The 26,122-nt window shown below is 46.3% G+C and overlaps 1 protein-coding gene and 2 pseudogenes across 1 annotated transcript in view; 1 reads left to right on the top strand and 2 right to left on the bottom strand.

Moving 5' to 3' along the window:
* Window positions 1-4,810: 4,810 nt before the first annotated feature.
* LOC102492913 (chromatin target of PRMT1 protein-like) lies at window positions 4,811-5,535 on the bottom strand (annotated as a pseudogene).
* Window positions 5,536-7,267: 1,732 nt separating this feature from the next.
* On the bottom strand, window positions 7,268-7,992 carry LOC102492493 (chromatin target of PRMT1 protein-like; annotated as a pseudogene).
* An 11,396-nt stretch (window positions 7,993-19,388) lies between these two features.
* Window positions 19,389-26,122, top strand: part of KDR (kinase insert domain receptor) — a 58,218-nt gene continuing 51,484 nt past the window's right edge. Inside the window, exons 1-2 of the mRNA XM_006143686.3 lie at window positions 19,389-19,736; window positions 25,177-25,270. Coding sequence (XP_006143748.1) covers window positions 19,670-19,736; window positions 25,177-25,270 — 161 coding nt within the window. The 5' untranslated portion in view covers window positions 19,389-19,669. The remainder of the gene's footprint in view (window positions 19,737-25,176; window positions 25,271-26,122) is intronic.

Below are 26,122 nucleotides of genomic sequence, written 5' to 3'. Positions count from 1 at the left end.
TTTCTTTCTTTCTTTCTTTCTTTCTTTCTTTCTTTCTTTCTTTCTTTCTTTCTTTCTTCCTTTTCCCCTCTTTCCTACCATGAAGAGAGCCTGAAGGCAGAGTGAGAAAATTATGAAGAACAATAGCAGAATGGCATCCCGAGTCTCTTGCCTAAACTGGAGTCTAAAGCTAGCCCATAACGTATAGCAACGTGGTCCTAAGCACTGAAGCCAGCTTAAACTAGTTTTTCTTTTTCTATTTTTAAAATTTGCTAGAAGGGGGACCAGCAGATGACATAATGGTTAAATTGCTGGACTCCTACTTAGTGAACAACAGTTCAAGTCCTGGACCTGGCGGCTTGAAACTCATGCTGGGCACGTGTGCATGCATGTCCAAAATCCTGAGAGGAGAATGGAAGAGAAGGGATTGTGGCATGGCCAATCCTCTGGGGCGGGGTTTCTCAATTTCTGTCTCTTTGTTTCTCTCTGTCTCTCTGGTGAGCACACACGCCCTCTAGCAAAAATATCTTAAAAAAAAAATCTTTGCTAGAAGGTGCATGCTTTCTCTGGAGGGAGACAGCGAGGTGAAAAATGAGAAAGCACTGTGCTCCTGTGGGGGATGGTCATGATGCCATCCCTTCTCCTCCACTTCTCCTTTCGGGATTTTGGGCACTCATGTACATCCACTGGGTCCAGGACTTGAACTGCATGGCCAGCAATGTGCGATGCAGCCGCCCTAACTTCCATACCACCAGCTTGCCTGAGCTAGTTCTTCATTGCTTACACACTAAGGAATCTTTAGTATTGCAGGCAGGTCAGGGCGGGGGGAGTAGGGGCTGCAAAGACTTCTTGGGGTGCGATTTTGAAGGGAGGTCAGCCTCGTATATACAAATAAGGAATAAACACATAGTAAGTGAGCAGGACACGCTGAGCAGATGAGAAAGAATAAATAAAGTGTCTCTGGAAATGGCTAGTGGGCCCTCTATGGCTGGGCGATGGAGCGTGTCAGTGGTACACTGTGAGCTAAGTTGAATCAACAGGAAACAGGCAATAATGAAGCCTTTTAACACCAGGTTTAGGACTTGGGCTCTGTGCATTGGTCAACTTCCAAAGGTGAAGAACAGTTTCAGGAAGGTAACTTTGGCCGCAGAGTGATGGATGAATAGGAATATTCCAGGGACAAGGTAGAATGGTCAGGAGTCAGGATGGTCCAATGAAGTCAGGATGTGTCGAGCATGTGTTTGAAGCTACCGGGTCCAGGACTCGAACTGTGGTCAGCCATGTGAGAATGCAGCGATGCAATCACTGTATCATCTGCTGACTCCCTCTCAAATTCACTTTTAACATCTAAGAAAAGTCTCTATAAAAAAAGTCTAAAACATATCAAATGCATAGATAATATGTTAAATTTACTTTGAGGCAAAAAACGAGAACAGAAAAAAGTCCCAATACTCCAAATAAAATGGAAAAAAAAAAACCACTTAAGAGAATGTGGAATTTTTATAAATGAAAACTAGATCTATTTCTACCAATAAACAAGAGAGAGAGAGAAGACAGGAGGTGAACATGGCCCCTTGTATAAGCATGTAGGAGTCTGAATTCAGCAAGGTTTAAGGAAACAGTATGGGAGTGAAGAGACAGAGTTTAGTTCTGGAGAGTTGGAACGTAAGAGGTTTGTGGACTATTTGCTTGGAGACGTTCAGAAAGGATTGAAGATTAGAGTCTGGAGCTGGGGTAGAAAATCAGAGTGGGAGAGCACTAGTCATCCCCATAATGAAGATAGTTGAAGACACACGTGAAAATGAGATCCCTGAGACGGTCATGGAAGAGGACCTGAGGAAGTGATGGAGAATAGATTTAGAGAGTCTCTATATTTAGGGTTGAGCAAAGACGCTCAAGCCAATGCAAGGCATGGGCCGGATAGGCAGGAGTGTGCAGTGCTGTGAGCGTCAAGTGACCACAGAGTTCCAAGAAGGGCATGGATGGGGCCAGCAGGTGGCGGAGTGGTTAAAGTGCTGGACTTGCACATGGTTGACTGCAGTTCAAGTCGCAGACCTGGAGACTTGAAACTCACACCGGGCACGTGTGCATGCATGCTCAACATCCTGAGAAGAGAATGGAGGAGAAGGGATTGCCGCATGGCCATAGGCCTTGGGGCTGATTTCTTACTTTCATCTCTCTGCCTCTTTCTGTCTCTCTAGTGAGTGCACATTCCCTATAGCAAAAATCTCTCAAGAAAAAAAAAATTAAAAGGAGAAGGTAGACAATGGCTGGGATGTGGAGATTCTGTGTAGGGGGAAGACTGAGAAGAAGCTATTGTCTTTGGAGAGAGAATATGAAGGATGTCTTTCTTCTTTTCATTCAATATTTTTTTTTGATGAAGAAAGGCAAAGGTAACAGGTCATTAGTTTTAGGAAGACGCAAGTTCAAGTTTTCCTGGGATAAGGAAATTTGAGTGCTTTTGTACACATTCAAAGCCCATTTGAATGTGTAATATTTTTGATGTGGTCCTTTGTTTCTAGACTCATTTTCTCCACAGCTGGAACTTCTATTTATATTACGTGGTCAGATGCATGAAATAACTCTTACGGCCTTTCATCTGCCTGTAACCAGCCCAACCAATTTTTGGATGATTATCAATTAGATCTGAAGTTGTATATTTCATTTTATTTTAAAATGCCTCTCCGTGTGAGGTGCCCCTTAGTGAGCTGTTTGGTTTGGTTTTATTTTGTACACCGAGACAGTGATATATCAGAAATGAACATTCAGAAACACGGCTCAAAGAGAGAATTTTTACTTCTGCCTCCAGGGATTATTCACCAATGTTTTGGAAACTCTGGAGACTAAATTTATACACAAGGAGCATAAAACTTTTCTGCTGTCAGTGACTAGCTCTTGAAGCTGCCGAAGTAAAATGACCAGGAAACATTACCTACAGTCCATGAAAATGCGGGTAGCATTGCAAACTAGTAGAAGTAACCTGGAAATGTATATATTCTTCTTGCGAGGAACTGCTGATTTGGAACAGTTCCCTGGGAAACAAAATATTTGTCTTTAAAGAGATTTTTGCTATAGAGTGTGTGCACTCACTGGAGAGACAGAGAGATAAAAAGTGAGAAATCACACCCTGGGGGAAGGCCACATCACAATCCTTTCTCCTCCATTTTCCCCTCAGGATTTTGGGCATGCACGCACGTACACCTGGTGTGAGTTTTAAACAAGCCATAGGGTCTGGGACTCCAGTTGCGGTGGACTACGTGGGAGTTTAGCATCATAACGATTATGCCATCTGCTGGTTTCACCAAATAATTTTCTTGTTTTCACTTGTACTATTCAGTTCTTGGAAGACGATAATCTTTCAGAGGGAAAATGGTATTTCTTCATCAGACAATGCTTACAGTCTGCCTGTGGCATAAAAGTGAAATTCCAATTGCACATTTCTTGTATAGTGCATGTAAATCTTATTAAGTCTTTATTGGTTTCTTTTTTGGATTTGAGAGAATGATTTGTTGGAAGACAAGCTTCCACCCAAACTGAACAATGGACAAGAATATAGTTGAACTTAATTAAACCTTCAAGAAAAACATGAGGGTCAAACAGCCAGTGTGTAGAGAAATACAAATTTAGTTTGGGATAAACAGAAGGATAATGGCATGTCAGTTTGGGTATCTTCTGACTCCTCCCGGGGGCAAGTCTGCCATCAATCTCACTGTCCTCTCTCCCGAGGTATCTGGGAACCCAAGTGGCTTCTTCCTCTGTACTACGGGCGTGGGCCAACCCAGCAGTTCCCCTTTGATGCAATACAAAACCGAGGTAAAAGTTTATGGATCCCATTTGAGGGTAGAAAGTACACATATCCAACCTAACATGCTGGTCACCGGCTATGTGGTTGTCAACATACATGTTGTAACTTTAATCAGAGCAGAGCTGCTACCACATGTAAGCTGTTCATGGACTTGTAGCAACTTCAGTGTTCCCAATTTAGTGGCCTACATTATTAATGCAGTAGGATGTTTTTTTCTTTATTCTTTTTTTTTTTTTTTTTGAAGAGGTTTTTGCTATAGGGCACTTGCACTCGCCAGAAAGACAGAGACAGAGAGACAGAAAGCGAGAAATCACTCCCCATGAGGGGTTGGCCATGCTGCAATCCCTTCTCCTCCGATCTCCTCTCGGGATCTTGGGCACGCATGCACACGCACCCGGCATGAGTTTAAGCCACCGGGTCCAGGACTCGAACCACGGTCGACTACATGGGAGTCCAGCTACATAGCCATTACGCTAACTGCTGGTCCCTGCAGTAGAATGTTTTAAGCCCAGATTTTCTAACCACATTAAAAGGTCATTACAAAGAATATAGAACTGTCAGAAATCCAGGCATTAGTGAGGAACACTGGCTTTTTCTGGTATTTTTCTATGGGGGCACAGAGAGGAATAGAAAAAAATGTTAGAGGGGCCGGCAGGTGGTGTGGTGCTTAGGGGCATTGGACTCCCACATGACTGACCACAGTTCGAGTCCCAGACCTGGTGGCAATAGGGAGAGTATGTTCTAGCCAGAAGGTCACCACATTCATATTCAGAGAGAAGGCTGAGTGGGAAAAAAACAAAAACAAAAACAGAAACAGAAACAAACAAAACAAAACAAAAACAACCAAATCAAAGAAGTGTTTCATACAACAGACAGTATCAAAAAGTAAAAGGAACATACTAAATGCACTAGCTGGTGGCCAGCCCACAGCCTATCAGTCAGATTCCTTCTCCTCCAGTATCCCAAGGCGATTTACAGATGCGGTGACTTTTTAACAGGAGTCTCTCACAGGAGGGAGGGCAGGCTTCAGGCATTGGTTTTGGGATCTGTCTGTGCCATGTAGGCACCCAACCCAGCGTCCAGGTGTCCTGTGGTTTTCCACATGTATGCTCCAACTGGCTGTTCAACTGCTCCTTGGTCAATACAGGGGGAGCCAGGGCACCTCTTCCTCGCCCAGCCTCGGCCTCCAAAGCTGGCTCTTCCCTGACCTATCATACCCCACCCCTACCACTGATTCCACCCCGACCCATAACTCCAGCCCTAGGCCTCGTCTGCCAGGACCTGCACGACCTGGAACGCCACCTCTTCTTAAGCCCATTCGGGAGCTATGGTTCTTCCACCTCGGAGCAGGTTTTGACCTTGGAGCGACATCCTGCCCCTAAGGAGGGTTCTGGTGGCTTGTCCCCCACGTAGTCCTCCTCTGGGTAAGCCTCTCTGGATTATGGGCAGGCCTCGGCCTCCAATTGCTCCTCTGGCCAGGGCCCCTGTGGGTGGGCCCAACCGTGCTTGGATGTTACTCTTACCCAGAGGCTGCCTTAAGTTCTCCTTAAGTTTCAATGTTACCTGGATAGAGGGTCTACTCTCCACCTGTTGGGCCAATGTTCTGTTCCTGGCACTGGCAAGCTGCTGTGTGGCTGCATCGAAGCCCGAATATTCACTGGCATTGGTTGTTTGCTGTTCAGCATGATAGTAAAGCGCTCACTTAGGGGCATCTTGGTGGTGCTTTTCAGCACAACTTTCAGCATTGATTGTGCAGCTGTCTTCAAATCCTGAGAATGGAAGGGAACGGACACCAGTGCTCCTCCTGGGGCTGCCACCTCAGCTGTCGCGAGAGGACTGGGGACGGCAGAACCTCTGCTGACAGGGGACAGACACAGGTTAACTAGGTGGGCGGTTGGTTAGGTGGTAAGCAGTAGATTGCAAGGGTATTCTGTTGTATTTGGCCGTCTAGTCGTGCATCCGCTTGCTTGCCCACCTGCCCTTTCGTGTCTTTGGTCTGTGCCATCACAGCTGCTGCCACCAATGCCTGCTCTGGGTCCAAAACAAAATTGCTTCACTGGTTTTTCTTTCTTCTTCCTATTTTACATTTTAGTTTATTGTATTTATGTTTTAGGTTCTTTTCATAGGGCATGTGTGCTCAATGAGATAGTGAGAGGGAAAGTGAGAAATCAGCCCTCAGGGAAGACAGCCACACTGCAATCCCTTCTCCTCCATTCTCCTCCTGGGATTCTGGGCACACATGCACACGCACCTGGTGTGATTTTCAGGGTTCCATGTCTGGGACTTGAATAGCTGTTGGCCATGTGGAAGTTGTTTCACCACCACCACACCACCTGCTGACCCCGATTAAATATTTCTTTTTCTTAATTGCTCAAAATAAATAAAATAAAACACACACCTTCAATCCTCACCACTTAAAAATTAAGAACTCTTATTCTGTGTGTTCATTGACATTGTATGCTTCTCTTTATTCTCACAAGTTGCTCTCTGTGAAGACAACTGTGATAGATACCCAAGACGTGTGTGAGGCAAGTATAAATTCAGTATAGCTCTAGATATATTTATTCAATGTGTGACTAATATTCAGATGTGAACTTGAAAATGACCATATGAAATGCATTTTACACAGAAAGTCCATGTCATTTTAACCCTAGATATTGTAAATACCTTACAACAGCCTGATCTAGTTAGACACATCATAGGTTACAAAGTAGGTTTATTCAATAAATATCATCATGTCATTAACCACTTTTGTTATACCTTAATGATCATCTTTCTAAACACAATGACCTGTTTCTTCTGGGAGGGTCTCAATGAAAGAAGACAGCCAACTAAGAAATAAAACACACCACTTGGGAAGGATATTTAAGGTGGATAGTGAAGGATGTCAAAAGGACAAAGGATAAAAAAAAAATCTATAGCATAAAATAAATACCCAACATATGCAATGAATATTTGTATAGAAACAACTGCTGTTCTTTGCAGGGGAAGGTCTGTGGTTTGAGGGCTGGGTAGAGGGATTGAGGGCTGGGCAGAGGGGATTGAGCACTGGGTAGAGAGGACTGAGGACTGGGTCGAGAGGATTGAGGGCTGGGTAGAGGAGATTGGGCCTGGGTAGAGGGAATTAAGGGCTGGGAGGAGGGGCTGAGGGCTGGGCAGAGGGGATTGGGCCTGGGTAGAGGGAATTAAGGGCTGGGTAGAGGGGACTGAACGTTGGGTAGAGGGGACTGAACGCTGGGTAGAGGGGACTGAGGCCTGGGTAGAGGGGATTGAGGGCCGGGTAGAGGGGATTGAATGCTGGGTAGAGGGGACTGAGGGCTGGGTCGAGGGGATTGAGGGCTGGATAGAGGGAATTGAGGTCTGGTTAGAGGGGACTGAGGCCTGGGTAGAGGGGATTGAATGCTGGGTAGAGGGGACTGAGGCCTGGGTTTACAGATGCGGTGACTTTTTAACAGGAGTCTCTCACAGGAGGGAGGGCAGGCTTCAGGCATTGGTTTTGGGATCTGTCTGTGCCATGTAGGCACCCAACCCAGCGTCCAGGTGTCCTGTGGTTTTCCACATGTATGCTCCAACTGGCTGTTCAACTGCTCCTTGGTCAATACAGGGGGAGCCAGGGCACCTCTTCCTCGCCCAGCCTCGGCCTCCAAAGCTGGCTCTTCCCTGACCTATCATACCCCACCCCTACCACTGATTCCACCCCGACCCATAACTCCAGCCCTAGGCCTCGTCTGCCAGGACCTGCACGACCTGGAACGCCACCTCTTCTTAAGCCCATTCGGGAGCTATGGTTCTTCCACCTCGGAGCAGGTTTTGACCTTGGAGCGACATCCTGCCCCTAAGGAGGGTTCTGGTGGCTTGTCCCCCACGTAGTCCTCCTCTGGGTAAGCCTCTCTGGATTATGGGCAGGCCTCGGCCTCCAATTGCTCCTCTGGCCAGGGCCCCTGTGGGTGGGCCCAACCGTGCTTGGATGTTACTCTTACCCAGAGGCTGCCTTAAGTTCTCCTTAAGTTTCAATGTTACCTGGATAGAGGGTCTACTCTCCACCTGTTGGGCCAATGTTCTGTTCCTGGCACTGGCAAGCTGCTGTGTGGCTGCATCGAAGCCCGAATATTCACTGGCATTGGTTGTTTGCTGTTCAGCATGATAGTAAAGCGCTCACTTAGGGGCATCTTGGTGGTGCTTTTCAGCACAACTTTCAGCATTGATTGTGCAGCTGTCTTCAAATCCTGAGAATGGAAGGGAACGGACACCAGTGCTCCTCCTGGGGCTGCCACCTCAGCTGTCGCGAGAGGACTGGGGACGGCAGAACCTCTGCTGACAGGGGACAGACACAGGTTAACTAGGTGGGCGGTTGGTTAGGTGGTAAGCAGTAGATTGCAAGGGTATTCTGTTGTATTTGGCCGTCTAGTCGTGCATCCGCTTGCTTGCCCACCTGCCCTTTCGTGTCTTTGGTCTGTGCCATCACAGCTGCTGCCACCAATGCCTGCTCTGGGTCCAAAACAAAATTGCTTCACTGGTTTTTCTTTCTTCTTCCTATTTTACATTTTAGTTTATTGTATTTATGTTTTAGGTTCTTTTCATAGGGCATGTGTGCTCAATGAGATAGTGAGAGGGAAAGTGAGAAATCAGCCCTCAGGGAAGACAGCCACACTGCAATCCCTTCTCCTCCATTCTCCTCCTGGGATTCTGGGCACACATGCACACGCACCTGGTGTGATTTTCAGGGTTCCATGTCTGGGACTTGAATAGCTGTTGGCCATGTGGAAGTTGTTTCACCACCACCACACCACCTGCTGACCCCGATTAAATATTTCTTTTTCTTAATTGCTCAAAATAAATAAAATAAAACACACACCTTCAATCCTCACCACTTAAAAATTAAGAACTCTTATTCTGTGTGTTCATTGACATTGTATGCTTCTCTTTATTCTCACAAGTTGCTCTCTGTGAAGACAACTGTGATAGATACCCAAGACGTGTGTGAGGCAAGTATAAATTCAGTATAGCTCTAGATATATTTATTCAATGTGTGACTAATATTCAGATGTGAACTTGAAAATGACCATATGAAATGCATTTTACACAGAAAGTCCATGTCATTTTAACCCTAGATATTGTAAATACCTTACAACAGCCTGATCTAGTTAGACACATCATAGGTTACAAAGTAGGTTTATTCAATAAATATCATCATGTCATTAACCACTTTTGTTATACCTTAATGATCATCTTTCTAAACACAATGACCTGTTTCTTCTGGGAGGGTCTCAATGAAAGAAGACAGCCAACTAAGAAATAAAACACACCACTTGGGAAGGATATTTAAGGTGGATAGTGAAGGATGTCAAAAGGACAAAGGATAAAAAAAAAATCTATAGCATAAAATAAATACCCAACATATGCAATGAATATTTGTATAGAAACAACTGCTGTTCTTTGCAGGGGAAGGTCTGTGGTTTGAGGGCTGGGTAGAGGGATTGAGGGCTGGGCAGAGGGGATTGAGCACTGGGTAGAGAGGACTGAGGACTGGGTCGAGAGGATTGAGGGCTGGGTAGAGGAGATTGGGCCTGGGTAGAGGGAATTAAGGGCTGGGAGGAGGGGCTGAGGGCTGGGCAGAGGGGATTGGGCCTGGGTAGAGGGAATTAAGGGCTGGGTAGAGGGGACTGAACGTTGGGTAGAGGGGACTGAACGCTGGGTAGAGGGGACTGAGGCCTGGGTAGAGGGGATTGAGGGCCGGGTAGAGGGGATTGAATGCTGGGTAGAGGGGACTGAGGGCTGGGTAGAGGGGATTGAGGGCTGGGTAGAGGGGATTGAGGGCCGGGTAGAGGGGATTGAATGCTGGGTAGAGGGGACTGAGGCCTGGGTAGAGGGGATTGAGGGCTGGGTAGAGGGGATTGAGGGCCGGGTAGAGGGGATTGAATGCTGGGTAGAGGGGACTGAGGCCTGGGTAGAGGGGATTGAGGGCTGGGTAGAGGGGATTGAGGGCTGGGTAGAGGGGATTGAGGGCTGGATAGAGGGAATTGAGGTCTGGTTAGAGGGGACTGAGGCCTGGGTAGAGGGAAATAAAAGCTGGGGAAAGGGGAAGGTGCAGTGTGGCTGGGCTTTCCAGGGTTGGAGCGGAAGAGCTAAGTGCCTGCCTTTCATTCTGTTTTGGTCGATCATCCCAGAATGTCCTTTCTAAGTCTCTCTCAGCCTTCCATCCACCTAGAACAGGAGAGAGAGTGTCAGGGGAAGGTAGAGGAAGCCAGCGACATCGATTCACTCAGCCTCGTGTCTTGAACAGGACCAATCTTCAACAACACAACCTCTGTGTGCTTGGAGACTTTTGTCTTGGATGCCTCATCTCTGTTTTTTTTTTAAATCCTGATTCTATCACTTGTAATTGTGGGACGCTGGAAAAATGACCTCAACCTTCTCAAGCTCTGTTGTATGGAAGTAATTATAGTATCTTTTCTTTTGAGTTATTATGAGGATTGAACAAGCTATTCCAGGAAAAACACCTGACACATGGAAGTACTCCAAAAACCTACCTATTCTTTTATTATTAATATGTTTAAAAAGCAAAGAAGACCTGGTCCCATGGCCTACATTAAGGGAGCTGGGTTCCATGTGCCCAACTTCATGGTTTGAATCGTGGCCCTGGTAGCCTGAAAAACACACCTGGCATGTGTGCGTGTGCTCAGCACCGTGATAGGGTGGAGAGATGAAGAAGGGATTGTGGCGTGACTATGCCCATTGGGGAGTGCTTTCTCTCTCTCTCTTGCTCTCTCTCCTTCCCTCTTTCTCTCTTTCTGTGTCTCTGTGGTGAGCAAGTGCACCCTCTGGCAACTACAAAAAAATAAAAAAGCAAAGAGCATCTTGACTTTCATCCTATTGGTAACTCATAATGAAAAACAGTATTAATTGTTTGCAAACAGATATAACTTCTAAATTTTTTGGCAAGACTTTTAGAAGAGCAAAGGACCATTTGCTTAAATGAAGGAGAAATGATCTTTTTCTCTTTCCTTCTCATCTTTCTAAGGAATACTAACAGTGCCTGATGCGCTCATAGGGCGTTGGGAGGATGAGGCACGAATGAAGTGGAGCATTCAGAATAGTGCCCTCTCAAACGATGTGCTCAAAAAGTGTTGGCTACTTTTATTTTCTAGCATCTTCTCTGGTGTTGTGTGGGCATTTTCATGGGATTATTTAAATTCCCCACATCCTTTATGAATTTAAAAGTTGTTATATTTATTCTAGCTACATATATAAGAAATGATATGGAAGAGTTTGGGGAGGGAATATGGTACAGGGACATGCTGCAGAATGGTGTTTAGGTCAGCGATGGACAACATACATCGTGACGGTCCCATAGATTATAATGGAGCTGAGAAACTCCATTTGCTGGGGCCAACATGTATACTGGTTGTGGTGCTGGACTTGCACATGGTTAACGGTGGTTCAAGTCCCAGACCCAGTGGCTTGAAACTCCTGCTGGGCATGTGTGCATGTATGCCCCAAATCCCAAGAGGAGTATGGAGGAGAAGGGATTGCGGTATAGCCATGCCCTCCTGGGGGGAGGGGGGTGATTTTCCACTTTCTCTCTCTGTTTCTCTGGTGAACGCACACACTCTATACCAAAAATCTCTCTTAAAAAAACAAACAAAAAATAAAAATGCCAAAGGAAAGAACAAAACTCCAATTGCTTAGTGACATTGTAGCCATTATAACATTGCAGAGCAAAGCATTATTGGTGTTTATAGTGATGCTGGAACAGAAAAACCTGCTGTGCCCGTTGTTTAAAGAGCGATAGCATTTACAATTACGTGCAGTATGTAACACTTGGTAAACGATGCTGTCGCCGGTCCCTGGACTCACTAGACGACACCGTCGATGGTTATTTCAGAATACACCCCAGCCGCAGACATGTTTGCTATCGCAGACTGCGGTTCTGTGCAGAAGCAGTCTCACATATCTTGTGTTTACAGTGCCTCCCGATTGCATCATTTTTTTTCTTGCGCTTGATTTAATCTTGTGCTGCTTTGTATGTGAAATGACATCTGGAAGAAGACACTCAAGAGGTTAGTCCATGACTTCAAAGGATTTGCCAAGGATGAGGCAGTTACAAAATCAACAAGGCTGAGATTGACATGTAAGCACTTTTTTTAAAAAAAAAAAAATATCTATTTTTATTAAAAAAAAAAAAAAAAAAAAAAAAAAAGACTTTTGCCATAGGGTGCATGTGCTCAGCAGAGAGAAGGGAGAGAGAGAGGGGGGAAAGTTAGAGAGAAGGGGGGCCTTCCCCAGAGGGGAAGGCCATGCCACAGTCTTTTATCCTCCATTCTCCCCATGGGATTTTGAGCATGCATGCATACATGCCTGGTATGACTTTCAAGTCACCAGGTCCGGGACTCGAACTTGTGTTGACCATATGGGAGTCCAGCACCTTTATCACTATGCCACCTTCTGGCCCTGAGATATCAAGCACTTTAATCTGTGTGTGGATGGGGATGACATCGAGGGCCGTGTCGTGGTGGCTCCTGGGGAGCTGACTAATAAGGAGCTGCTGAAACTGGAAGAGGAATACAGAACGAGGAGGAGGCAAAAGAAAAGGAAACTGTAGAAGACTAAGAAGAAACTCTAAGAAAATTCACAGCGAAGGCTTTAGTAGAAATTCTTCAGACCTAAAAGAGCTCCTTCAAAAGTTTAAAAACACAGACCTCCAACATGTGCGTTATCTGTTTACAAGTAAATCAATGATGAAAAAAAGGAAGGAATCAAGCAAACCATGATTGTATTTCTGATAAGAGGGATACTTCCTCAACAAGGCCACAGGAGGGGCCTGCGGGAGGTCATCCTCATAGGAGGTGACAGTTCTGTGCATGCTGATGTCCCGGAGACCTTCTGGTGGGACAGGATGTGGAGATGGAAGATGGTGACACTGATATTGACCATGATATCGACAATCTGAACCTCTGTAGGCCCGGGGTAATGTATATATCTGTGTCTTAGTTTTTAACAAAAACTATTTAAAAGTAAAAAAAAGAAAAAAAAAAGAAAGAAAGAAAAACCTTGCAGAATAAAGATACAAAGAGAATTTTTTTTTTTTGAGAGGTTTTTGCTATAGGGAGCGTGTGCTCGCCAGACAGACAGAGAGAGCCAGAGAGACAGAGAGCGAGAAATCCCCCCCCAGGGGGAATGGCCACACCACAATCCCTTCTCCTCCATTCTCCTCTCGGGCTCTTGGGCACGCACACACACGTGCCCGGCGTGAGTTTTAAGCCACCGGGTCTGGGACGCAAACCGCGGTCGACTACATGAGAGTCCAGCGACATAGCCATTACGCCACCTGCCGGTCCTGAAAAAATATTGTTGTATGGCAACAAAATGTGTTTGTGTTTTAAGCTAAGCGGGTTTTTTTTTCTTTTTTTAAAGAGGCAAAAGTTAAAATTTTGAAAGTTTATGAAGTAAAAATGTTACAATAGACTACGTTTATTATTATTTTATTTTGCTCTAGGGACTTGGGCTCACTGGAGAGAGAGAGAAGAGAATAAAAGAGAGAGAGAAGGAGAAAGAGAGAGGAGAGACAGAGAAAATGAGATGTCATCATCCTCCAAGGGGGATGACCACACTGCAATCCCTTCTCCACTCCTGGGATTTTGGGCATGCGCACACACCCATCTTGTGTGTTATCGAGCCACGGGGTCTGGGACTCAAACCTCACAGTTGGCCATATGGGATCCAGCCACCTTAACCTCCATGCCACCTGTTGGCCCAGGTTAACTTATTACTGAAGAAAAAAAAATACATATATATATACATACATATGTGTGTGTGTATAAATCTCGTGTAGCCTAAGTGTGCAGTGTTTATAAAGTCTTCAGCAGTGTGCAGCAATGGCCTAGATTTTCATGTTCTCTCCCCATCACTTACCGACTCACCCAGAGTAACTTCCAGTCCTGCAAGCTCCACTCATGGTAAGGTCCCTGAATAAGTATGTCATATTTTAATTTTTAAAGAATTATTTTATTTAAGTTTATTTATTTATTTATTTATTTTAACTTGACCAGAGAGGGACAGACGAGAGAGAGAGAGAGAGAAAGAGAGAGAGAAAGAGAGAGAGAGTAAGCCACCAGATCCAGGGCTTGAACCACGGTTGACCATGTGGGAGTCCAGCACCCTTAACCACTATGCCACCTGCCAGCCCCCATATTTTATCTTTTATACCATGTTTCCACCCTATCTTTTCCATGTTTCTGTATCTTTTGATAGGCAATTGCTCACCATGTGTTACGGTTCCTATAATCTCAGGACAGTAGCACGCATCACAGGCTATGGCCAGGAGCAATCGCTACATCCTAGAGCTGAGCTGTGCAGTGGGCTCTACCCCCTCGCTGGGTGTGCTGCACCCCGCGGTGTTGGCATGACATTGCTCATGACCCGTTGCTCGGCATGCATCCCTGCAGTTGCATGCACCCCCAGTGACACAGGACGACGTGCAGACTTAGAGTCACAAGAGTTTTCCTTTGCAGGCACCAAGGAATGCAGGTCTGCCTAATCAGGTTCACAGAAAGGAGGATGGGGGAGTTTCTTTGCTGTTCATTAAAATGTAAGACTTTAAGAATAAAATTGGACACTGACGGAAACATGCAAGGCAGGTCTTGCTAACTTTGTGGTGACATAGCCTTCTCTTCCTTGAATATAAAAGTGTATTCTAAGGGAGCCAGCAGGTGGCATGTTGCGTATGGTGTGGACTCCCACATGGTTGGCCGTGGTTTACATTCTGGACCTGATGGCTTGAAAATCACAGGGTGTGTGTGCGTGCTTGCCCAAAAATCTCAGGAGGAGAACGGAGAGGAGAGGAAGGGATTGGGGTGTGGCCATGCCCTCTTGGGGTGGATTTCTCACTTTCCCTCTCTCTGTCTCTCTCCAGTGAGTATACATACCCTATGGCAAAAACCTTAAAAAAAAAAAGAGAGAGACCGGCAGGTGGCATGGTGGTTAAGGGCACTGGACTCCCATGTGGCTTGAGGTTTGAGTCTGTGGTTTGAGTCCAGGACTTGATAACTTGCTTTCTCACTCCCCAGCCTCCCCTCCTATACCCCCCATCTCTCTCTCTTGCTCTGTCCCTTTCTGGTCAAAATAAAAATAAATAAATAAATACAGTTTAAAAATATGTATGTAAGATAAGTTAAAAATATAAATGCACAGGGAGCAAAATACACTTGAATGTGTGCAGAGGGCAGACAATGAGAAAGGCCAGGCTGCCTGTTCTCTCTCTAGGCACAACGGTCTGAGCGCGTTGGGGCTCCGTGCCAGACACGGGAAACACAAGTGGAGTACACACGAGGAAGTGTCCTGCAAACACGTGTCAACACATGGCAATATTTCAAAACACAAGGACCACTAGAAAAGAGAATTAATCTTGATCTTTATGTTTTCCATTTTTAAAAGTAACACTTTCTTATTTTGGAAAAAAAATATTATTGAAATACAGGAAGCAGAAAGTCCACATACTCGTCCACCTGCCTCAACCATTTCCCATATGCTGGGGTGTGTGTGTGTGTGTGTGTGTGTTTGTTTGGTTTGTATTCTTCTGGATATTTTCTGTAAAAGTGTCTAGTATGTAAACATTTCTATCTATTTTCTATCTGTACCACTATTTCTCTATCTATGTGTCAAAGAAACATAGGAAATATTGTTGAACAGTTGATATTAATGTCAAAACCAAATGTCGGATGCTAAGGGCATGTGTGGAAGACACCAGCCAGCTAACTAGAGGCCTTGGTAACAAGTACTTCTAGGAAAGAAATTAAACATCTCTTGAGAAAAATCTTTATTATTAGCATTGTCATTGGTATGCACTATTTTAAACTTTATCAAGTACTTTCATGATATCATTCCATTTGAGACATAATAAACTTTGAGGTAGGCTAGGTAAAAATGATTATTCTTGTTCACCAATGAGGAAACCGATGTCTCAAATGCTGAGAAGATATGCACAAGGTCACTGCAAATCCTTGTTCTTACCATGTCAAGATACTGGTATCGAGGGACCCGCAGTTAGCATAATGGCTATGTTGCTGGACTCCCATGTAGTCGACTGCGGTTCAAGTCCCGGATCCGATGGCTTAAACTCATGCTGGGCATGTGTGCATGTGTGCCCAGGATCCTGAGAGGAGAAGGAGGAGAAGGGATTGTGGCGTGGCCATCCCCCCTGGGGGGTGATTTCTCACTTTCTGTCTCTCTGTCTCTCTGTCTCTCTCCATCTTTCCGGCGAGCGCATGCGGTCAAGATACTGGTATCGAGGGACCCGCAGTTAGCATAATGGCTATGTTGCTGGACTCCCATGTAGTCGACTGCGGTTCAAGTCCCGGATCCGATGGCTTAAACTCATGCTGGGCATGTGTGCATGTGTGCCCAGGATCCTGAGAGGAGAAGGAGGAGAAGGGATTGTGGCGTGGCCATCCCCCCTGGGGGGTGATTTCTCACTTTCTGTCTCTCTGTCTCTCTGTCTCTCTCCATCTTTCCGGCGAGCGCATGCGCCCTATAGCAAAAACTTCTCCCCAAAAAAGATACTGGTATCGAGATACTGGAAGAGGGAGAGTTAGTGGTATTTTATTTTACTGGACTGGAGATTATGGTGATCATCGTAACTTAAAACAATTTTTTTTGTCATGCCAAATTCAAACATGTATAAGCAAAAGAAATCCTCAAATGAACACTTATACCCATCATCCAACTTCCACAATCTCTTCATGTTTACTTGTTAAGACAGAAAGTCTAAAATATTGGTGGTCTTGTAACCAAATTTGGGATCATGGGGTATAATGTATCCAGTGTGCTTGGAATGTGGACAATGTATATTTTGTGTGAGTGCCCGGAAGAAGGAGCTGGAGGGAGACCAGAGCACCGGGTGATTGGATTAAATCTGTCGCTGTGATGGCTGCTCATTTAGTTCATCTTGCTGTTACTCGCACCATTGTGAATCCCAGCTACTCATTCCATAGGTGCTCTGAAGCTGTTGTTGAATGAGTAAACTTTATTTACAGTTTCGATCCCGGGGGCAGGAAGGAGCCAGGCACCAAGGCGTGACTAACCTTGCAGAGAGTGTGTTGACATGTATCCAGTGGGTGCTATATCTAGGAGCATGTGCTTAGTTGCTACTGGGTCCTGTTCTAGGTGTCTTTCACGCAGTGACTCATTTCATGCTTATAATCTCTCATGTGTTTTGTAGGTGAGTAACCCGTAGTTGCTCATGACCACACAGAGTGGGTGGCAGAGCTGGACTCAAATTCAGGCTGCAGCTCAGATTCCACGCACTGCCACCACTCTGCAGCTTCTCCTGGGAAGGTGTCTGAACCCCATCTATGGATCCTGAACACACTGGGGCACTTTGCTAGGCAGTAGCCATACCCATACTGCCAGGTGAACCCACAAAAATCAGTGCCTTGCAATGCAGAAGGGAGGGTGTTGCACATGCCCCCTCCCCCTTTTGAGTTTGCAATTTGTCAGTGACAGGAGGGCACTTCTGAGTACCATGTGGGAGGGAATGCGGTAGACTGATTGCATTGAGATCCTGCCAACTTCTGGCCCAGCGGCCATCAAAGACACACCGTTTCCTCTAAGACTTTTAAAGGGGGCCATTTCCACAGGCCTGCAGGCTCTGGTTTGCATTCAGAGGAGACACTATGTCCTTAAATGCAACATGGAAGAGGAAGGGCCGTGAACTGTAAATAAGGCTGAGAGAGAAAAACTGGAGATGGGGATGGAAAAAATTACTTTTTTCAAACTAGCTTCTACCACCCTCCCCTGTATCCAGCTCTGCCGGAGCTCATCCTGGTTTGTTTGCCAAGTTTACTAGCAGGAAGAGAGGAGCTTTTTCTTTTTCTTTTTTTTTTTTAGGACCCTTTCCTCTCTCCCACTGAAATACCTCCTGCTAGGTAGATATTAGGGCATCTCTACAGTGAACACCACACCCCCACGATAAAGAATGAGATGGAGCTTTAAATGTCGAAGCTGAATGATTGCCAAGGTGCATTTTAGAGTGAACAAAGCCAGGACTCAAATACTGTTTATACCCAGCTATCGTGCAAATAGGATGATGCTATAGCTATACCTACAGGTGCACAGAATTTATTTTAGGGGAAACAGAAAACATAGAAATGCTTGCTGTCGCCAAAGGAGGGTCTTTGCACTCTAAATGTTTTTGTATGCTCGCCCCCAAATGTAACCATACGTTGTACATTCTTTCTATTTCAGAGTTCATGACTTCAACCGTCCACTTGGAAAACTAGGACGACACAAGTAAATCCTTTAAAAATAAAGAAAAGCAACACTTTGTATCAGTTGTGCACGATGAATCTAGTTTGAATTCGATTGGAAAGAACAGTTCTGACTCTTCATCTTGCTGAGGGATGGTCCTTTAAATGGTTATTAAGCACCAGGAGGCACTGGGGAAGTTGGATTCCAACTTAGTAAGGATAGGGGACACTTGATGTCACTTCCCAGGTATGGGATGAAATGCAGAGAACATAAGGAACGAACGTGGTCAGAGATGAATTAGAGTTCCCCTCCAAACAGCCCCCCAGAAAGCCTGCAGGCACCGAGCAAGCCGGCGGTCACAGCGTCCGGGTGCCAGAGCGTGAGAGCTTTCACTTCGCCGCTCTCCCAGCGAAGTCCACCTGCGTCTGTCTCCCCGCTCCCCGGGCCTACCGATCTTGACTGGAAACTGCTCTGTGAGGGGGCCTGGCCAATGTCACACTAAGGGCTCCTTGTCGGGGAACACCGTGGACAAAAGCCCCTTTTCAAGGAAAGCTTCCTAGGAGGGACGGGTGACCTCCACGGAGCGGGTACGCTTGAGCTCCGGCGTCTCCACTCTCCGCAGCTTTGCTGTAGGCTTTTGGTCAGGGCCAAGCATGATCCCCAAACTTCAATGCTTTCTGGGGCGAGGAAGGTAACTTCAGAGAATCTGAAGTCGCCAGATAGCAGAGGCTAAGGATGAGAATGCTGGCGAACTGGGCCAGCGTCTTCCCTGATGAAAGGCGTTCGGACTGGAACCGTTAAACTCCAATTGCGCTGGCCCCAAAGTGCTCTGCATCAAGACTCAAATGCAGAAACCCAAACACCGGCTGGCGTCACGGCCGTTTGGCGACCCCGCGCAGGGCTCTGCAGAGTATACGCTTCTCGCTCGCCGCTCCAACCCGCCAGGGGGGCCGGGACCATAGGAGAAGCGCGCGCGGCGGGCCCCGCGATTGGATGCGCCTGGCGAGGGCGCAGTGACGCTCGCCGCGCTCCGGGTGATGCTCCCCGAATCTCCGCGGCCAGCAACAGAGTGCCCCTTCGGGTGGCTCGGAGCCCGAAACGGGCTACCTTTTATTCCCACCAGAAACAGACTTGCAGTCCTGGGATGTTCTCCCCGGGACCACTCGGGGCCGCACGCCGTCCGGGGCAGGTGAAGAGCCAGGAAGATGGACTTAGCGTTGGGGACCCTGGTTCGAGGGCCGGTACCCGGGGAAGGGGCGGGGCCAGCCGCACAGGAAAGCCCGGGCGCGGCCCCGCCCCTCGTGGCCCTGCCCCCGCGCTCTAGAGTTTTGGCCCTGGCTCCCACCCGGCACTGAGTCCCGGGACCCCGGGAGAGCAGGCGGTGCTGTCGCCGCATTTTCTCTGCGTGCGCGGGGCATCACGTGCGCGCTACAGAGCGCAGTCCGCAGCCGGGATATCCGCCCTACTGGTCCCCGCAGACGCCCCTGCAGCTGCAGCCGGAGCCAGGCACCCCCTGCCCTGCGCGCTCCAGGGTCCTGCGCCGCGGACGGCGTCCCGCCTCCGTGCCTCCTTCGCGGGGCAGGCGCTGGGAGAAGGGACGGGGCCAGAAATCTGGGCACTGAACTTGGCTCGGGGTGCAGGATGGACAGCAGGGCCCTGCTGGCCATCGCTCTGTGGCTCTGCGTGGAGACCCGGGCCGCCACTGTGGGTAAGGAGCCCACTCCCCAGAAGGACAGCGGAGAGCGGTCGGGTGCGGGTGGAGAGGATCGGAGGTCCGACCTAACTGGGAATCCCGGGCCTGGCGAGTTGCAAGGGACTTGACACTTTGCGTTCTTTTATTTGCTAGTGGGGAAACTGAGGCTCAGAGACCTGCCCGAGATTACCCAGCGATCCGGTGGTCTCCTGATCTGTAGCCCGAATCCGTTTCCAGGACTCTGGTCTCCAACAGGGCGCTCCGGCTCTTGGGAGGCGGGGATGGGAAGACGTCCGGGCTGGCGGGCAGGAGGTGCCCCCCGCAGGCGAGAACAGACAGTGAAACCTCGGCTGCGCGCAGCACCCTAGCCCTGCACGGAGAGGGAAGCCTTGCAGGGAGCCCTGTCCCCGCGGCCGGGATCGCGCACCGCGCACCCCGCTCTGCCTCTGTGAGAGCCAAGCTGGACCCCAGCCTGCTCTTTCCTTTCGGACGAACGCACATGCACACAAAGTGATAAGGTGGGGTTCCGGAGAGGACCCCCCTCTCCTTCCTTACTGCGAGTCGCAGGAGGGGAAATTGGGGATTGTCTCCAGGGCAGTGACAGCTTTTCCAAGTGTCTCCAAGTCACCGTCAACTTCCTGTGTAGAACAATTTAACATCTTTCAAAGCGCTTGGGGTCTTGGTGGTAAACCTGTAGCCTGGAAGTTCAAGGTCTGAAAACCTACTCTGTGCAACTGGAGACTAGGGGTAGGGCCACTCCCACTCTCTGGCCACCTGAAGTTCCCTCTCCTTCAGGGTTAGGGACACATGTGAGCCCAATGCTGTGGCTCTCCATCCTTTTTTGTCTCTTATTTTTCCTTTTGTTTCCTCTTTTCTTTCTTTCTCTTCCTCCCTTCCCTCTCTCCCTTTCCCCTCTCTTCTTTGCCTTTTCTTTCCTTCTTTCTCCTTTCGGTGTTTCTCCCTTCTTTCTCTTTCCTTCCCCCCTCTCTCCCTCTCTCTCCTCCCTTTCTTCTTAGATAACATCTCTTTTCTGTAGGCAGAGTTTGCTGATTTCCATCTTTGGAGAGTGAGACAAGGGAGAGGGTCACACAGTGCAAGCAATAACCAAACAGGCTCGCAGGAGGGGAAATTGGGGATTGTCTCCAGGGCAGTGACAGCTTTTCCAAGTGTCTCCAAGTCACCGTCAACTTCCTGTGTAGAACAATTTAACATCTTTCAAAGCGCTTGGGGTCTTGGTGGTAAACCTGTAGCCTGGAAGTTCAAGGTCTGAAAACCTACTCTGTGCAACTGGAGACTAGGGGTAGGGCCACTCCCACTCTCTGGCCACCTGAAGTTCCCTCTCCTTCAGGGTTAGGGACACATGTGAGCCCAATGCTGTGGCTCTCCATCCTTTTTTGTCTCTTATTTTTCCTTTTGTTTCCTCTTTTCTTTCTTTCTCTTCCTCCCTTCCCTCTCTCCCTTTCCCCTCTCTTCTTTGCCTTTTCTTTCCTTCTTTCTCCTTTCGGTGTTTCTCCCTTCTTTCTCTTTCCTTCCCCCCTCTCTCCCTCTCTCTCCTCCCTTTCTTCTTAGATAACATCTCTTTTCTGTAGGCAGAGTTTGCTGATTTCCATCTTTGGAGATTGAGACAAGGGAGAGGGTCACACAGTGCAAGCAATAACCAAACAGGCAGATAATTCGGAAAGGAAAGACGCTTACATGGAAAGAAAAGAATAGCGTGTCTTAAAAGACACTTGTGCTCGCACCCGGCCCAAGAGCATCTGTCTACGGTTATTGAATTTTCCTCATAATGACTCGGATCATCAGGCCTGGCCCCACCATGGACAGTCGTTTGTCCCTGACAAGGTCTCTTCTCTCTTGCCCTTCACGGGAAGAGAAAGAAAGTCTGGAACAGTGTTGGTTCTGCACCCCACAATGAAGTGAGTTGCTTTTCAGCCTGGGGTGTTTCTCAGCACACAGTGGTCACAGGCCTGCCCTGAACCTGATGCGACGTTGCCCTTTGGAGTGTGTGACTCGCTTAATTGGATTGGGCTATTCTTGGTGCCATCAAATTCTGGAAACAAAGGCACTGTTGTTTCTCCATCTTGTCTTTGAGTTGGAAGGGTAGCAGCGCCCAAATTAATTAATATTGGTTATGGGATTTGAACATAGAAGGGCTTTTTATTGAGTCGGAGCATATGCACCTCCTACAGCTATTTCTTCAGACTTTCTGAAGAGCAGAACTCAGACTTGCCAGGGAAGATGAATGAAGCTTAATGGAGCAGAAAATTTTTTAAAAAATTGAGTGTTGGTCGACAGATATGAATTTGAAGTTATTATTGATAGTCTTGTCAAATAGATTTTTGTTGTAGACATGAGTCTAGATTAGTATAGTGTTGTCTTGGCTTCCCATGAATGGAGAACTTATCTTTTAAAAGAAATTATATAGGAAAGTATGTCTAGAGTGTGAGATGATCTGTAGCAAAAATTTATGAGAGATCTTTGGGGACCAGCAAAGTGGCATGGTGGTTAAGGCACTGGACTACCAAAAGAGAAAGAAAGTCTGGAACAGTGTTGGTTCTGCACCCCACAATGAAGTGAGTTGCTTTTCAGCCTGGGGTGTTTCTCAGCACACAGTGGTCACAGGCCTGCCCTGAACCTGATGCGACGTTGCCCTTTGGAGTGTGTGACTCGCTTAATTGGATTGGGCTATTCTTGGTGCCATCAAATTCTGGAAACAAAGGCACTGTTGTTTCTCCATCTTGTCTTTGAGTTGGAAGGGTAGCAGCGCCCAAATTAATTAATATTGGTTATGGGATTTGAACATAGAAGGGCTTTTTATTGAGTCGGAGCATATGCACCTCCTACAGCTATTTCTTCAGACTTTCTGAAGAGCAGAACTCAGACTTGCCAGGGAAGATGAATGAAGCTTAATGGAGCAGAAAATTTTTTAAAAAATTGAGTGTTGGTCGACAGATATGAATTTGAAGTTATTATTGATAGTCTTGTCAAATAGATTTTTGTTGTAGACATGAGTCTAGATTAGTATAGTGTTGTCTTGGCTTCCCATGAATGGAGAACTTATCTTTTAAAAGAAATTATATAGGAAAGTATGTCTAGAGTGTGAGATGATCTGTAGCAAAAATTTATGAGAGATCTTTGGGGACCAGCAAAGTGGCATGGTGGTTAAGGCACTGGACTACCAAAACATGGCCGACCGTGGTTTGAGTCCCAGGCTGGGCAGCTTGTTTTCTCACTTTTCCCCTCTCTTTCTATGTCTCTCTTTGGTGAGCACGTATGTCCTATAGCAAATTAAAATAGTAAAAAAAATTTAAGAAGTTATGAGAGATTTTTAAGAGTGCCTTATCTGGGGACAGGGTGAGCCTAGCTTGTTGAGAACCTACTCATTTTACTGCCGTTTTTGGGGAATGCACTCAAATGATGGATTCCCTCTCATTTGAACCCCTAGGAGAGTTGTGCTCTATTACTGTTTCACTGTGTTTCTCAACCTAGTGTGTTCCCATTCAAATTTGAAATCTGTACTCATCGAAGTGATTGTTTTCATTTTCCTTTTCCTAGGCAAGTGGGACTCCATTATTGAAAAGCTTTTCTTTTGCTTTTAAACATTTTGATTTATTGTTCACCAACTTTGGAGTTAATTCCTCCATATTGAAAAGTGTTAGTGTAAGTAACTGAACGTGACTACCCAGACCAGCAGCTTTCCAAGAGTGACCATAGACCCTCGGTGATAGGGTCACCTGAAGTGCTTGCTAAAACGTACATTTGTAGGCCTAGGGATATTCTGATGTTCTGACATGGCTTAACGTTGAAGAACCGCTGCCTGAAACTCGGTATGTCAGTGCCAATGCCAATTGGTTTCTGAGATGTATTCATGTAACTTCATTTCCAGTTTTTAAAACTATGTTCTTAAAACTAATTATGTATTCAATTTTATTTACGATTGTTATTTAATTTTCCATAGGGTACGCATGCTCACCAGAGAGAGAGAGGGAAAGTGAGAAAGCAAGTCTCCAGGTTTGGGACTTGAACTGTGGTCGGCCATGTGAAAGTCTAGCACCTTAATTACCATGCCACCTGCTGGCCCCTAAACTGTGTTTGTGATCATCCAATCTATAGTTATTGAGTGACTCATTTTCTGTGTCTGCGTGGGTGTGTGAGGACATGTGCAATCAGTCGATGGTTTTGCCTGCAGTCGTTCCTGTTGTGGTCTACAGATTCAGTGTACTGGATGTTTGTACTGGATTGCTGCTTGTCCTCTCTTTATACTGTTTCATACTTACGTGCCCAACAAGGCCAATGCCAATTTAGGTCTAAACAGTTATTTGCTCTTAGTTGATATGAGTTAGAAAGTGTGGGCACTTGCATGATGGAATTTTTCTTTCTCTGACACTTTGTCAACACCTGTTGTTCCTCACGTTAGGTTGGCAGAGAACTCAGTTATCTTGTGGTGTGAGTCATGGTGAGGACTTCATCCCATGGTATTTTTCTGACTCTTAAGTCTTTAGGTGAAGACTGGTTTCTTGGTTTCTAAGATGGTGTCAGGGTGAGCTCGGAGCTTTGATTAATAAATCGAGATTCCCCAGTTGTGATTCATTATCTCTGAGGTGCACTGTCTGTGTGATACTAGAAAATATTTTCTCTTCTTCAATTCCTCTCCTCTGTTTTTGTTTTGGTAGAAGTTTTTGCCTTAGGGTACGTGCACTCACTGAGAAAGAGAGACAGTGGCCATGCTGCAATCCCTTCTCCTCCTGGGATCTTGGGCATGCACACATACATGCCTGGCTCGAGTTTCAAACTATTGGTTCCAGTACTTGAACCTGGGTCAGCCATGTGGGAGTCTAGTTACGTAACCGCTATGCCATCCGCTGGCCCCTCTCCTCCAGTTTTAATGTGCAACCATTGGGAACCATTATTTCAACCTCAGCATTTCAGTTAGCAGAGGAAGTGCACTAGAAAATTGAAAAAGGAAAACGAGAGAAGATCCTATATGCTCTCACCCCCTTCAGGGCTCCTAGATGAAGTATATGGAAATCTCTCTGAGTAGTATTCATTAATCAGCAGTTCAGTCAAATGTGTGCATCCTATGTTTTATAAGAAATGTCAGAGGGTCGTTTCCCAAGGGAGTGAGATCACCAGATGAAGGTTCATTTGCTTTCAATGTCCCATATCCTTTTGTAAGACCTTGAAGTTGGCAATGCAGGAAAACAGGAACTCCACCCCAGCTCCGTGAGTTGTAGAACTGTTGTGTGGGTTTATGACCATCTGCCCATTCTTCCTGTTATGACACAGCCTGCAAACTTTTACTGGGAATGGTGAAAAGTCAATCCCCAGTTTTAGATTGTACAATGAATTGCTGAAGAGGCCTTTTCCAGTGTAGTGTGTGCATTGTTTGTGGAAGGTGTTTCCTCGTGGGTCGAACTCAGTGGCAACCACATTAATTGATTTCATTTGTTTGTAGGTTTGCCTAATGTTTCTCTGGATCCACCCAGACTCAGCACACAAAAAGACATACTGACAATCATGGCCAATACGACGCTTCAGATTACTTGCAGGTAAGGATTCATTTTAGATTCAGATTCTTGTGTTAAAGGACTCCCATGTTAAATGAGTCCCTATTTATTGAGGGAAGATGATTTTCACCATAGCAGAATTATAATGCAGTGGTAGTAATTCTTCATAAGTAATGACTCATTTCTAAGAAATGATATAATATTAAAAAAAATGAGAAAGGTCTTCTCCTGAAGATTTTGCAAATTTTGTTGATTTTTTTTTTTTTTTACTGCTCTATTCTCTGACATGCACACACCCCCAAACCAGTGTAACACCTGGAACATAGCAGACATTCAATAAATATTGAATGAATACATGAGCCAAAGACATATCCTTAAGGAACAGAGTTGCATAAATAGTTTTGAGCCAGATCTGTTATACTCGGAATAGTTCTTAGACACCTTTTTAATTTTTTTTTTTTAACATTCTTTCAGTAGTAGGAGTTTGATTTTTGCTGTTGTTGTTGTTATAGGGCATGTGTATTCATCAGAGAGAGACAGAGATAGAGAGAGCGAGAGGAAAAGTGAGAAATTACCCCTTCTGGGGGAAGGGTCACGCTGCAGTCCTTTCTCCTCCATTCTCTTCAGGATTTTGGGCACACGAGCACATGTGCTCGGTGTGATTTTTAAGCTGCCAGGTCCAGGACTCGAACCACACAGCTGGTCATTTGGAATCCAGTGCCTTCACCTCCATGCCACCTGCTGGCCCCAGAAACAATGAACTTTTTGCCAATAACATTACGAAGCACATGTTCTGCCCAGGTAGTGAACTTGACACTCGCACGTGGTTCTCTGGAATGCCTTTCTTCCCCCTGGCTAGCAAGGAGTGGTTGATTTTTGATCATGGAGGAGACA

This window comes from Tupaia chinensis, unplaced genomic scaffold (assembly GCF_000334495.1).
Source record: "Tupaia chinensis unplaced genomic scaffold, TupChi_1.0 Scaffold000102_1, whole genome shotgun sequence".
In the NCBI taxonomy this organism is placed as follows: domain Eukaryota; kingdom Metazoa; phylum Chordata; class Mammalia; order Scandentia; family Tupaiidae; genus Tupaia; species Tupaia belangeri.
Note: the sequence above shows the minus strand (reverse complement) of the source record. Positions and strands in the feature narration are given on the sequence as shown.